This window comes from Phyllobates terribilis, unplaced genomic scaffold (genome assembly GCF_046119375.1).
Source record: "Phyllobates terribilis strain yellow unplaced genomic scaffold, ASM4611937v1 Scaffold_9__5_contigs__length_417890890, whole genome shotgun sequence".
NCBI lineage: Eukaryota > Metazoa > Chordata > Amphibia > Anura > Dendrobatidae > Phyllobates > Phyllobates terribilis.
The window spans coordinates 370,673,003-370,687,016 of NW_027362769.1; the positions used below are offsets into that span (position 1 = coordinate 370,673,003).

The 14,014-nt window shown below is 44.0% G+C and overlaps 1 protein-coding gene across 2 annotated transcripts in view; it reads left to right on the plus strand.

The window, feature by feature from the left end:
• Positions 1-1,376: 1,376 nt before the first annotated feature.
• Positions 1,377-14,014, plus strand: part of LOC141162306 (uncharacterized) — a 50,103-nt gene continuing 37,465 nt past the window's right edge. For both annotated transcript variants that reach the window (XM_073648278.1, XM_073648279.1), the window contains exon 1: positions 1,377-6,601. In XM_073648278.1, coding sequence (XP_073504379.1) covers positions 1,781-6,601 — 4,821 coding nt within the window. In that variant the 5' untranslated portion in view covers positions 1,377-1,780. The remainder of the gene's footprint in view (positions 6,602-14,014) is intronic.

The following is a 14,014-nucleotide window of genomic DNA, read 5'->3' on the forward strand; positions in this document are numbered from 1 at the left end:
AAAGACTTTACAAAAATCATAAGAAAAACCTCTCAAAAAAGAAAGCGATGGAAAAACAAAGATCAGAATAAACACTTGGGAAACGACCGAGAAAAGACACAAAGGACACTTCAAGAAAACTCTAGATTTTCCTGAAGTGTCTTTTGCTTGAAAAACTCTGCGGGTTCGCTCCAGTTTAAAAGACTTCAGGAAAAAGACTCTTCGAAAAACGTGTCAGAAACCAGACGCTTATAACCGCTTGGGGAAAAATATGTTTAGAAAAACAGCATCAGGAATAAAAAAATTAAAGAATACAATTGTGCTACACAATACAAGTCAATGGGAAAGATGAAAAGAAGCCTGGAGATGTTGGAGAATTTTCTCATAGTCTTTGCTTAATAATTTAATGGAAAAAAAGACCAAAAACCTAAAGTAAATAAGTCTTCACAAAAACCATAGAAATACGCTCCAAAAAAATTCAGGCGTTAAAACGTTTGAGAAAATGCTCAGGAAACAACAAAAAAAAAAACAGCACAAAAGACGCTCCAGGAAAAATACACCAGAGGTTTCTGTAGTGTCTTTTCCATATTTGTCTGAGTTTAAAAAACGTCATGTGTACAAATCCTATTAAAATTTTCAGCCGTTCTTGACATATTAAGAGTTTTATTTACAGCTGGTTGCCTTAGAGTCCGACCACTGCTGCCAGACATCAGAACATGTGCAGTGCTTACAAGCTCTTTTCTATCAGCTTGTAAGCACTGTTTTGGAGCTGGCCAGGATTGCTGGAGCGCGTTATTACCTCTTAATTTTGGCCAGTGCTTATATGACAGCAGCGGCGGTCGGTCTCCAAGGCAATGAGCTGTAAACAAAAGAAAAGTGTTAATATCTCATGAATGGCTGCAAATTTTAATAAGCAGTAAATTGCAAAAGTGCTTGTTTTCTCGCAATGAAGATGGGAATAACCCTTTAATATCTGTGTCGGAGGAGTTCTAGCGCTGAGTCCTTAGTATGGCTCATATTTCGGATCCGGCAGTGCGTTGTGGTGACCCCATTACGCAGATGTACGGTTGTGAGTAAGGTCAGTGGAAGAAATTGTTTTTCCGCAATAGTCACAAAAAAATCTGACACGCTTAGGTTTTTGCAAGGCATAAACGTGTTATCGCTGGGTGTTTTCTTGAACACAAAGGGTTAAATCAATCCTGAGAATTCGAATTTTTAACTGATTTGTCAACATTCTAATCAGTCCTTCAAGGGTTCTACTGACCCATTGTCCAGTCTATAGGAGGGAGGTTGGAGTAATACCCCTATTTTTGCGCTCATCACCCCCATCCTCAGCAGATCAGTACACAGCACACACAGAGCTGCTCTCTCCTCTCCCCCAGCCGCCATCCTCCTCCTCCTCCTCCTGTCGCTCCTCCTTTTTCTCCCAGCCTCCCTATCTCAGTATCCTGCAGTCTATCGGATGGAGGTGCCGCTGGATTCCGATTTTCGGCCATAAATCAACAGCCAGGCCCCATTCTACAGCACGGTGACCGCGCTACCCTGTGTGCAGACGGCAGCTGGTCGTCCGATCTGTCTCCCGACGTGATCGCCTCTGGATCTGCTGCGCCTTGCAGCCTGGATTACTTGCTCTGCTGCAAATAGGATGGCCCCCAGGACAGGTGAGGGCCACTGGCATTGAGCCCCTCTCTTTGAATTGGGAGGAGGTGGGCATTTCACTAAGGATCTGGTATATTACCAAGCATGGAGTATGATGGAGAGAGGACATGATGTGAGCAAGTGCTGAGCCCAACAGCTTCTGATGAAGATGGAGGGGGACCCTCATGTGACTGCCTGGGGTGTCATGAGGGGGCAAGCTCTGGACCTGATCACCCCCCAGCAGGTAGTGGGGGGCTTATTTCTGATGAATGCAGAGGAGAAGGGGTGCATTGCACTGCAGCCCAGGCTAGAAATCCTGGATGAGCAGGGTGAGCTCATGTCTGCTCCCCACCCTCTCCTGTCCCAACATGATCAGCCCTTACTGGGAACAGGAGAGGGGCATCAGCTGGGGGCCGGGCACTGCCAGTCTCCGCGTGCCACCGCTGAGCCCTGGACTGGAGAGGAGGACGGTAGACTCACTCTTTGCACTTTAAATTTATTACCCCCAGACCATGCACAGAATCCCCCATTTTATAAACCCTCTATGGATGATCCGATGCCTCCTCTGATCATCGTACCATCAGAAAATGCCCACCTGCCCCTATGCCCAGCTCCCTTCAGCCAAGAATCGGAGCACAACCACGAAGTTGATTTTCCCCCGTCGGCTGATTATCTTCATTCCCTGCTCAAATCTGACCGAGACTCCCTGGTATCTGCCTTAGATCTGATTCCAGTGCCCATGAATAGTTTATCACCAGATCTGGAGCAGATGCCGCACCAAGGTATCGAGGAAGCCTTCAAAAACGACCAAATTGCTCCCTTGGAGTCTTGTCTACCTCTAATTACTGACCAGTCCGGTTCTGTTAGACCCTCGTTAGACCCTGACGTAGAACTGTTGCCCCACTGTAATTCACATCATCCTAATTTAGAACACTGTTTGCCCCAGTCTGAAACATTGGTCGCTGTCATTGATAAACTGCCCCAGTCGGAGTCCTCGCAGTTGACCCAGAGTGCCCCCTGTTTGGTCCTAGACCCTAATGAGCTGCCCCAGTCTAATGTTGAACCTGACCCTAAACAGTTGACCCTAGCTGAATCTTTTGTAGACAACCAAATAAATTCATGTTTGGTTCCCGACACTGATCAATTGCCCCAGTCAGAGTCAAATTTGGACCCAGACTCTGAAACCTTGCCCCAGACTAAATTGAATTCGGACACCGACCAGGAACAGTTGCCTTTGTCTGTTGTGGACCGTGAAGAACTGCCCCATCCCTATTTGGTTCCTGATACTGATCATTTGTCCCCGTCTGACTCCCAATTTAACCTGGACCACGAACAAGTGCCCCTACCTGAGTCATCTGTGGTCTCTAAAGATTTTCCCCAATCCACTTATTTTGACCCTATCCTTGACCATTTACCCCATTCCGAACCAGAGTTCTTTTTGACCTCTGACTATGGCCTCCCTTGCCCTTCTGAAACTTCTCTCGACCTCTGTGTAGACAACTTGGAGTCTGAATTGTTGCCTTTACCTAAAATCTTTGTGACCTCTGACTTGTTACCCCATTCTGAAGCTTCCAATAGTGAGAACTTGCCCCAATCCCAACCCCTTAGAGATTATGATGTCGACCCATTAGCATATTTTTGCCCTGAGATAACCCAGCCTGAATCCCATTTGGGCACTAGTGAACTTTTTGAGTTGGACCCTCATATTGACCCTCACTGTTTAGACTTTGGGATTGAAACTTTCAGTCTAGCTGATTCCTTCATGGCCCACGACACTGAGATGTCAATAGAGTGTTTGTCTTCATTGATTCCCACCACTGACCAATTGACCCAGCCCGAAATATCGCTTGAGGTTGACCAAATTCCTAATTCTTTATCTATTCTGGAACATGAATCTGACCAGTTGCCTTGGTTTAAACTCTCTATGTGCCCCAATAATGCCCATTTGCCTTTCTCTACGCACAATTTGAGTGAGGGTGTTTCTTCAATGGCCCATGAAGCTGACGAATTGTCCCTTTGTGACCCTTTCCTGGCCCCTGACCATTATGAGTTGTCTGCATTTAAATCCTCAACCTCCATCACTGACCGGTTGACTTTAGGTGATACGTATTTTGAGCCTGGTGATGGACAGTTAACTGAAAGTGAGACTATTCCTGACATAGGCCATCTCATAGTTCCCAATCTGGAGACTTTACTCGCTTCTGAAGCCTGTTTGATTGCTGACGTGGAACATTTACCAAAATCTGAATCCCGGTTGGACCAAAATACTGACCAACTGACTGACAATGACCAGTTGTCTACGATTGAAAAGTTTTTAGACTCAGAACATGTACCCTTACCTCCATTCTCTGAGACTGTTGACATTGGGCACTTGCCTGGGCTTCAATTAAATTTGGCCAATAGCTCAGACCAGTTGCAGATAGATTGCTCCTCCATGGATCCTGCCACTGGCAATTTGCTACTGGCCATGTCCAGTATTGATTTGGATGATAGACCTGAGTCTTATATGACCACGGATGATGACTTCTTCCTGTCTGAAACTTTTTTAGCCCATGATGTTGACCATATCCCTGTTTGTGATCACCTCATAACTCCTAAAACTGACCAGTTGCCATATGTAACTGATATTGACCAGACTGAACCTTGTAGGCCCCTTGATGGCCGATTGCCGGTGCCTGAAGCCTGTCTGAGCCCCGATACCGACCAACTGTCTGATGACCAATTTTCCATTGCCAAATGCCCCTTGAGTCCCCATAATGACCAGTTACCCCAGTCTGAATCCTGTTCAGGCCCCGATATCAATCAGTTGACCAAGACTGAATTTGATGTGCACCCTGAAAATAATAATGACTGGATGGGTCAATGTTTAGGTGCTAACGGTGCCCCATTGACTCAGATGGAATTCTACCTGAGGCCTAATATTGACCAGTTGTCCCCATTGGAAACCTCTTTAAGCCAAGAAAATGAGCAGTTACCCCAGTCTGAATTTAATCTAAGTCCCTATGATGATTTGTCCCAATCTGAAGCATGCAGCAATGGTGACCAGTTTCCACAGACTCAACCCGATTTGGTCACCAATGGTGATATTTTGCAACAACTTGAAACCCATTTAGGCCTTAGGAATAAGCATATGTCCCATTTTGAACAACCACCCCATACTGGCCATCGGGACTTCAACCGCTTCCCTCTCTTTGAATTAACTGGTACCCCTGGCCCGACCCGTCTAGCTCCTTCTCCATGTTCCAGCACTGATGTTTTATCCTTGCCCCATAACTCTGACCCTTTGTATAGTATTGAGTGTCCCTTGTTTGATTCCTCCCTTACCCTAGATACTGACCATTTGCCTTTGTCTGAATCCTTTGTCACACCAAGTTTAGATGTACTACCCTTGCCAGAACCTGCTGTGGTTCCCACCACTGGTGAAATACCATTCAATGAATTTTTGTTAGCACCCAGTATTGACCACTTTAAGTTTTTAGAAACCTTTGCACCACCTGAACCTTCTGTTCCACATAGCACCAGTTTGGCCTTGTTTGACCAATTAACCTTTTGTGAACCCACTGAGTCTCCAACTACATCACATTTTTCTCCATTAGAAACCTATGGGACACTCAACGACACCAATTTGTCCTTGTGTGATTCCTCCGTAACCCACAACTCGCCATCTAACACTAATTCTCCCAGTAAAACTTCAGAGGAATTCCAGTTCCCATGGGACTGGACGGTAAATTTGCCCCCAGTGGAACTTTCGGAGGTTAGTCATTGTTATGAACCTTCACAAAGCTCATCCAGGCAACATGATGAACCCGAAGACTCTTTTTCAATATTTTGTCTAGATACCCCTTTAGACTTTAGCCACATGACCCCTGAAGCAGACCCCACCCTATCTGATGACTTACTGTCCCTTTGTGATGTTTTTTCACACTTACAAACTAACCATGTAATAGACTCACAAAATGAACAGTCACTCATTTCCACCAATGATCCGAAAGACTGTAACGTTGAAGTTGACCAATTTCTTAAAACCATTTTCCAAAAAGATCTCAAATCTGACCCACCTTCCAAACCCCACACCCATAATAGTGACAGCCCTACCCTTGACCTTAGTTTCCTCGATTCTGCAGACTTTTATCACTTGGATTTATTGTTTGAGCCCTCCAGGGTGCACCACGAACTGCCTAGTGAATCGCTTTTACAACCCACCCCAAGGACTTCTTCTGAAATTGTGGTGGACACCACTGATTCATCTGATCCCTCATGTTTGTCCTCCAATTCTATGGATAAATCCACTACTAGTAACAATTTGGACGACTCCTTGTTTTCTCAGTCGGATTCTCCTCTTATTTCAAGCTGGTTTGGCCAGTCCAGTCCACAGCTGATCAATGACAAAGATTCCTTAGGTTTAGAGTCACCTGTTGAAAGTACACTGTTGCCAGTGATTGTAGTAACAGATCCCTTGGAGTTGTTGAGTGACTCGGATGACCACGTGGATAATATTTTGCCTACAAATGTTTCACCATTGGACATGTCTACATCAACAGAACTTGAGTTGGATGCCCGTCTTCAGGTTGTGGAGGTGTCACCACATGAGATAGAATATCTACCTGAACTAAAGCCAGACACCACGGATTATCCGGACTCCTCTGATGATCTTGTCCCTTCACATAAACCTAAGTCGGACTCTATTCTTGGGCCCACTTTGTCCTCAATTATGACCAATGGAGAGCTACCGTTGACCGGTACAGGTTCACCCTTTGAGGGTATCAAGTTGAGATCACGTGACTCCCAGGATTCAGCCTCTGCCATTATACCATTCGGTGACTGTGATCCACTTTTGGCATTTACGCTGGACAATAACTCTCCTTGTGCTGGGGACGAGCTGGCCCGTCTTCGAGCGGTATTTGAAGCCCTGGATAGAGATAAAGATGGCTTTGTGAAAATGGAGGACTTTGTCCAATTTGCCACAGTATATGGGGCCGAGCAGGTAAGATGACGTTGTATAAATGTGATTAATATTGTCTAACTATGGGTATATGTATGCCTCAGGAATCGTGTGTGGGCCGTCATTATTGGGCTATAGGCACTGTGCATGATTATGTATGGCACTCCTTAAAGGAGCTGGCCCAGTGATAGGCAATAGTTGTATGATCGCTGGAGATTCTACCACAATCCTGAGAACAAGGGTCTTATACCCTCGTTAGAACTGAGCAGTGGTTAATATCTATGGGACTGATGAAGATGGCCCAGTGCTGACCCTTGTCCTCGGGATCTGTAGTATTTCCAGAGGTATACCCACCCATACACAACGGCTGGGGGTAGGTGATAAATGTTGCTTCAGCTGGAAGTGCCAAAAATATTGTCCATTTTTATTTTTGGTTATTTGGCGCTGCTCGCATCGATGTAATTATTAGGACAGGTGCCCTTTCAACATCAGCAGCGTCTTTCCTCTCCCGATACAGAAGCAATCAGCGCCAATTGCCCATTTAAGGATACATTAACAAGTAGTGTAAACGCTGCGGATTTTCACTAATTCGCGGCAAAATCCGCAGTTGAAAATTTTATGTCCACCTAAAGGCTGCGTTCACGCGTTTTGGTCACAGTGTTTTTAGTAATCGCAGTGATAATACCGTGATTTGTCATAATTGCTACATCTGCAGGAACTCTTTTGTTTTTATGTTTTCCTTCAGTGTTTCTAGTGTACGACGTGTTTGGTCTTATCAGCTTGTACCACGGAGAACAATGGAGCGAGGAACTGTGCAGTGTTTACTCACTACTCACTCGTGTTTGCATATAATGGCGACATTTTCCTTGGTTTCCGTTGTCTCTTTTCTTGTTTGTTTTTCTTTTGCCTATAATGGGCTGTCACTTCGCTTTTTGGGGTGTCTTGCAGAATAGCTAATAGTTTTTGCTTAATGTACTGTAGCCCTTATGCCATTGCTGAACGTTCCATATACATTGGGGCATTGCCTAAAAAGACTTTTCAGTAAAGCTTACGGCTCGGCGAAACCAAAAAGTTTGTTGCAACTAGATTTCGGTTTGGCTGTAAACGGAGTTTGAACAAAAAAAGATTTGGTCTGACATCCAGTCCGGTTGACTTCTGTGGTAGGAATTATCCACCCCCGGCATCCTGGTTGCCTTTATACCTCTTGATTAGCCGAGTTGGCGCGACGTCGTTGTTGCACCAGTATCCTGTGGCCATTGGGCCCAAGGTCCTGCAACTTTACTCTGTGACTAGGACTGTTTAGCAGTATGGCATTGCTCGCCGATCACGCCGTTGCACCATTATAACCGCTGCATTACGGTCGCATTAATTGTTTTTCTTTGTTGCACGCCATATTTCGACAGGTCACCGTGGACTAAGTTATACAGGTCCCATTACAATATTATTACTTCTGGCCCAGTCTTTAAATCTATATAGACTTGTAGACCCGGCTATGAACCTGTTCTGCCGGTGCAACGCCCTTCTCCCCTCCCCCCCAAAAAAATGTAGGAGTCAGCTGCGGAGCGGGATTAGGTGTTTAATAGAGGAGCAAAGCTGCGTGCTACGTCCCAAAAGTCAGGTGGCTTCTGCATACACATAACTTACCCCCTAAGCCTAAATCTAGATTGATATATTAATGTCTGTGGGGTCTTCTGACCTCCTGATGTTTGTGGGGACAACCATGATTGATCAGATATCTAATGCTAGATATAGCGGCTTCCTATTCTGCGGAGTGGTACCAAATGGATAAGAAACAGCGGTTCGGCGCTTACGTCTTCAAAGAAATCCTCAAGTCTGGAGGCTGTGTGAAGAGAAACGCTAATTTTAGCTTCTGTTATTTCTGAAAGCGGGAAGAGGGTGGGTTTCCTGCATTGAAGTAATGTTTGCTCTAGGTGCTGACAATCCTGAATCCCAACCTCTCCACCCCCCCCCTTCCTCCCTACCAGGCATAATGATGGGTGTTGTAGTTCCACAACGGCTATGCCTGGCTCAACATCATACTTCCCAACATCTTGATTAATAAAATAGCAACATTTAAAGGGTTATTCCCCATCTTTATAGATGTGATCTTGTTGGATAGGGCTTGTAAAAACGAGCACTTTTGCAATTTACTCCTTTTTAAAATTTTCATTGGTTCTTGAGATATTAACACTTTTCTTTTGTTTACAGCTTGTTGCCTAGGAGACCGACCACCACTGCTATTGTCTGACTTGTAAGCGCTGCACTGAAGCCAGCCAAGATTAGGAGCTAACAGTGCGCTTCGGGGATCATGGCCATCTTCAAAACAGTCCTGATAGGCTCAATAGAAAAGATCTTGTGAGCATTGTGCATGTTCCCTTATCTAACAGCGGTGGTCGGTCTCCAAGGCAACGACCTGTAAACAAAAGAAAAGTGTTAATATCTCAATAACCAATAAAAATTTTAAAAAGCGGTAAATTGCAAAGTTGATCATTTTTACAAAGACTATCCAACAATACTCCATTTTATGAAGATGGGAATGACCCCTTTAAATCCCCCCTCAGGTTTGCTGTCGAAAATGGCAAAACCAGTTGGGGACTCCCACTTTTGGGTGGAGTTTGCATAAACCATATACTTTTATAGACAGGGACCTGACTGACTTTGCCAGGTTAGTTTCTGAAAATTCGGGACCATATCGTCAATTTATGTTTGGGGCCCGGCATAAAAAAATGAGTGTAAGTCCGTGATCTCCAGCCTGTGCCTGGGGCATGATATGCTGGGAATTGTAGTTTTGTATAGGTTGGAAATGATGAAATCTTCTGTCTGGTATCAGACAATAGGACTTGTTTTTGGCCTTTTCGTGACAATGTGTCAGACACAATTCTGAATAGTAATAATGTAACCCTTCTGTTCTTGGCAGGAGCGTCCTCACCGCTTCTGTGTGGAGCTTTACTTTGTGTCATTGACTTTTTGTCTCTACAGAATGCTTTTTGTCCTGACAGTATGGAGTCCCTTTATGTCCCATTCATCCATTTAATACTTTTTTTTATTTTCGGCCTCCTTTCACCCTTTATGCCTCCTAAACAATTGCGCCCCATAGTTGTTACCAGCTGTGATTACGCCGTGGTTTTGTGCCATCCATAAGAAAAGCTTTATTTATACACTTTTTTTTTTCACCTTTTTATGCCTTTTTTTTTCTGCATGGGGAAGTGGGCGGGGATAGAACACCTTGTAGCCAATCAGATCACTGCGACGGGAGAAGCGTGTTTTGCTGATTGTGGCAGCGGGCAGTGACCTGTTCACTGAGGTTAGAGACTTGAGCAGGTTGCCACCAGTAGAGCAGAGTATTTCAGGACAAGGTTGACTGCTTTCTACTGGATTCATACTCTGGGCTGTATGCTCCTGGTTGAGCTGTTCTCGGGGGGTCTGTTGCGTGATCGGTGGGGGTTTCAGGAACCAAAAACTCACCTATCTGCATACATTTCAAGTGCCTACTAAATATGAAAAACCAAGAATAACCTTCAGTTTCCCTTTAAAAAAAAAAAAAAAGAGTCAATAGTGAATTGGGCAAAAAAAAGAGAAAATTACTTAAAGTCTGAAATACTTTGTGCTGCTGTGGTAACCCGATTCTTCTTCTTCTCTAGTCTGTCTGCGACCTCCCTTCAACCTTCGTTCCACTAACCTCGTCATGGGTTAGTTTCATATGTATTTTTCCCTCTCCTGAAATACTTTGTGCTGCTGGAAATGCTGCCATATGTGAGCGTGTGATCAAGTGGGAGGCATTTTTGCCACTTTTTTAAAATGCCACCGTCCTGTGGGCACAATGACTAGGCCCGTAAGCCAACTATTTTGAGAGGATATATCGGATCAGGCATCAGCCGCTTCCTATGCACTGTTTGGCGGCACATAAAGTCCCGGCGCGACGGCATTAGTCCTGACAGCTAAGTTCATGTGAAGGTGAAGAGCCTGACAGGACATGATCAGAGGTATCATTGATTTATCTCCGTGGTAAACAGACTGAAATTAATGTTGTAAGACCGTGGTGTATAGAATGACGCCGACGCAAAATGTTCTTTTTTTTTTTGTTATTTAATATTTTGGGCTAAAAATAATTTTTGCATTAAAAATGTGCACAGTTTTGCCTCTTTGTTTCCTGCACATTCAACTTTGATGGGTCTGTGGTCCTAAATAAAAGAAAACAATAGATAAAATATAAAAATTCTCCCATAGTTTAATCTTGAATGAGCTCACTGACAGATTTTCAGTTAACTCATTCTGCAGCCAGAAATTGCTGTAGAAGGCAAACGGTGCAAAATGTTTAATAGAACCCAATTACAAAAATGATTTTTAGCCCCAATTGCATGCGATAAAAGAAAAGAAATTGTTTCCAAAGGTGGACAACCCCTTTAAGCTCCTATGTAAGTCAAATTTGCATTATATTTACATTAGACCTGCCACTTCTTTGAGGATAGCCCTGATTCAAGGTTATGCTCACACGTTTAGTCTTTGATTTAGGCAATGAAAATGCTCATTCTGTGGCATGTGTGAACATGGCCTAACAGTTCCCACTGTTTCTCATGGGTGGCACCAAAAAATTGCATTGAAAGCTCAGCTGAGCAGTGACCTGGTTGAGTTACATGAATTGGCGTGAAAAGATCTCAGTTTCAGCTGGCGCACAGACCCTGTGGGACTGTGGCTAAATCTTTACCATTTTCCACTGGGCATCAGTATTGTATGTCTAATGCCCAGAGGAACTATGGGAGGTAATGAGAACCCAGTGGGAGAGGATCTGATTTCCACGCTATTGTCACCGTGCACACGTTGGTGTCATGCAATGCTGGACTCCGAAACCAGGAGGAGGACAAGTGATACCAACATGTGACTAATAAGCGCTAGTAAAACGAGGAAAGGTCCCAGCCATTGCTAACCGTCATTTATTGGGCGAAAAGTAGATGGCGAAATGTAATAAAAATAGAAAAAATTAACATTGTGATTGCACAAAGTAATAAAAATATAATATTTATCCCGTAAGGGAAACGCTTTAAGGGGGTAAAAAAAAAATTTAAAATGTCAGAATTGCTGTTTATTTTCGGTCATCACACCTCTCCTCAAAAAATGCAATAAAAAGCGATCAAAACGTCATACATAATACAAAATGGTGTCAATAAAAAGTACCGCACTACATGTAAAAAATCAAGCCCTCACCAAGCTCCATCCACAGAAAAATTAAAGATTGCAGGTGTCAAAATACGGTGACGCAAGACAATTTTTTTTCTGTTCTGAATTTTTTTTTTAATCACTAAAATCGAAAAAGTTTGGTATCACCATCATTACACCAGTCACGTTGGCAGGTCATTTTATTTATAAAAATGGAACAAAAAAAAAAGAAGAAGAAAAAAATAAAAACGCAATGCCGCCATTATTTTTTATTTTATATGTGGATTTTTATTCTGTTCACTACATTATATGATAAAAAGAACAGTGTCATTTACAATTTAGCTGTATTAGGCTTTTTTCTTTTGCTGGACATGTAAAAAAAAAAAAAAAAGTTATGGCTCTTAGAAGAAGAAAAAAAAAAACGAGAGCACAAAACTGAAAAAAAATCTCCTGAGACTTAAGGAGGATGTGCGAGATTAATATTTTCAGCACTTTAAAGTGTCGGGATTATACCGGAATTATGAATGATGATAAAAATAAAATTCCGAGAGCCGGTATTTTAATCTGGCAGCAATTACGGAAGAGCGGAGCCGGAGCTCATTAATAAGCGCAGACAGGATGAGTGTCGGTAACATAAGCCCCGAAATACTGACACCTTGTCATATATTGGAGGCCATATCACAGGAGAGGCGCAGGGGGCGTCATAGCTTTTTAGGCTCATTTTAGAGCCCCCTCATGCCGCATGTTTGCCCTTGTTATGGTGCCACTTTCATCGTTACTGAAGTTTCTCCTATGGAAACTATTGGGCAATCGCTTGACTGGTAATCCCCTAATGTAATGTTATCATGGGAACCTCTCCTGTAACAAGAAGGAGCTTTGCGGTAATAACTCACATTGCCCTGAACATGAGATTTTATTGGTGACGGCGGCTGCCCCAAATTTTCGGAGTAGGAGCGGAGACGTGTGTCGTCCTCATTAGATGTTTTGTTTTGGACCGATGTATTGACCGTAACTTTAAATTTTTTCCAAAAATTTTGGAACCCTGGTCGGAATGTGTCTGTGCCCAGCGTAGTCGTAGTCAGGGTCTGGATATGGGGGTTAACGTGAATGGGGGAGGTGTAGTATCACCTAGCATGGGAATGTGCCGTAATCCTGTGACAATGACCGCTCTATACAGCTCCACTGAATAGGGAAAAACCAATGAATCCTTCTTGTTCATGCACCACTGAGTCACACATAAGAGCTTGATGGCGGCTTTAATTATCCTTCCTCATTTTCCGGTAATGGCAGTACTGGTTTACGCCACGGCATTAAAATGGATTGGGGGCTAGATTGGATTGAGAAAAACCACCCGGCTCCCATACTGTTTTTTTTTTTCATTTCTGAATATTATCAATCCTCTGTTACAGGACTGTGGAGTCTGAGTCGGTGCTCATTTTGGTGGAGTCGGTATAAAATGGACCGACTCCGACTCCTAAAATATACACTGCTCAAAAAAAATAGAGGGAACACTCAAATAACACATCCTAGATCTGAATGAATGAAATATTCTCATTGAATACTTTGTTCTGTACAAAGTTGAATGTACTGACAACAAAACCACACAAAAATCATCAATGGAAATCAAATTTGTTAATCAATGGAGGCCTGGATTTGGAGTCACCCCCAAAATTAAAGTGGAAAAACACACTACAGGCTGATCCAACTTTGATGTAATGTCCTTAAAACAAGTCAAAATGAGGCTCAGTATTGTGTGTGGCCTCCACGTGCCTGTATGACCTCCCTACAACGCCTGGGCATGCTCCTGATGAGGTTGTGGATGGTCTCCTGTGGGATCTCCTCCCAGACCTGGACTAAAGCATCCGCCAACTCCTGGACAGTCTGTGGTGCAACGTGACGTTGGTGGATGGAGCGAGACATGATGTCCCAGATGTGCTCAATCGGATTCAGGTCTGGGGAACGGGCGGGCCAGACCATAGCTTCAATGCCTTCATCTTGCAGGAACTGCTGACACACTCCAGCCACATGAGGTCTGGCATTGTCCTGCATTAGGAGGAACCCAGGGCCAACCGCACCAGCATATGGTCTCACAGGGGTCTGAGGATCTCATCTCAGTACCTAATGGCAGTCGGGCTACCTCTGGCGAGCACATGGAGGGCTGTGCGGCCCTCCAAAGAAATGCCACCCCACACCATTACTGACCAACTGCCAAACCGGTCATGCTGAAGGATGTTGCAGGCAGCAGATCGCTCTCCACGGCGTCTCCAGACTCTGTCACGTCTGTCACATGTGCTCAGTGTG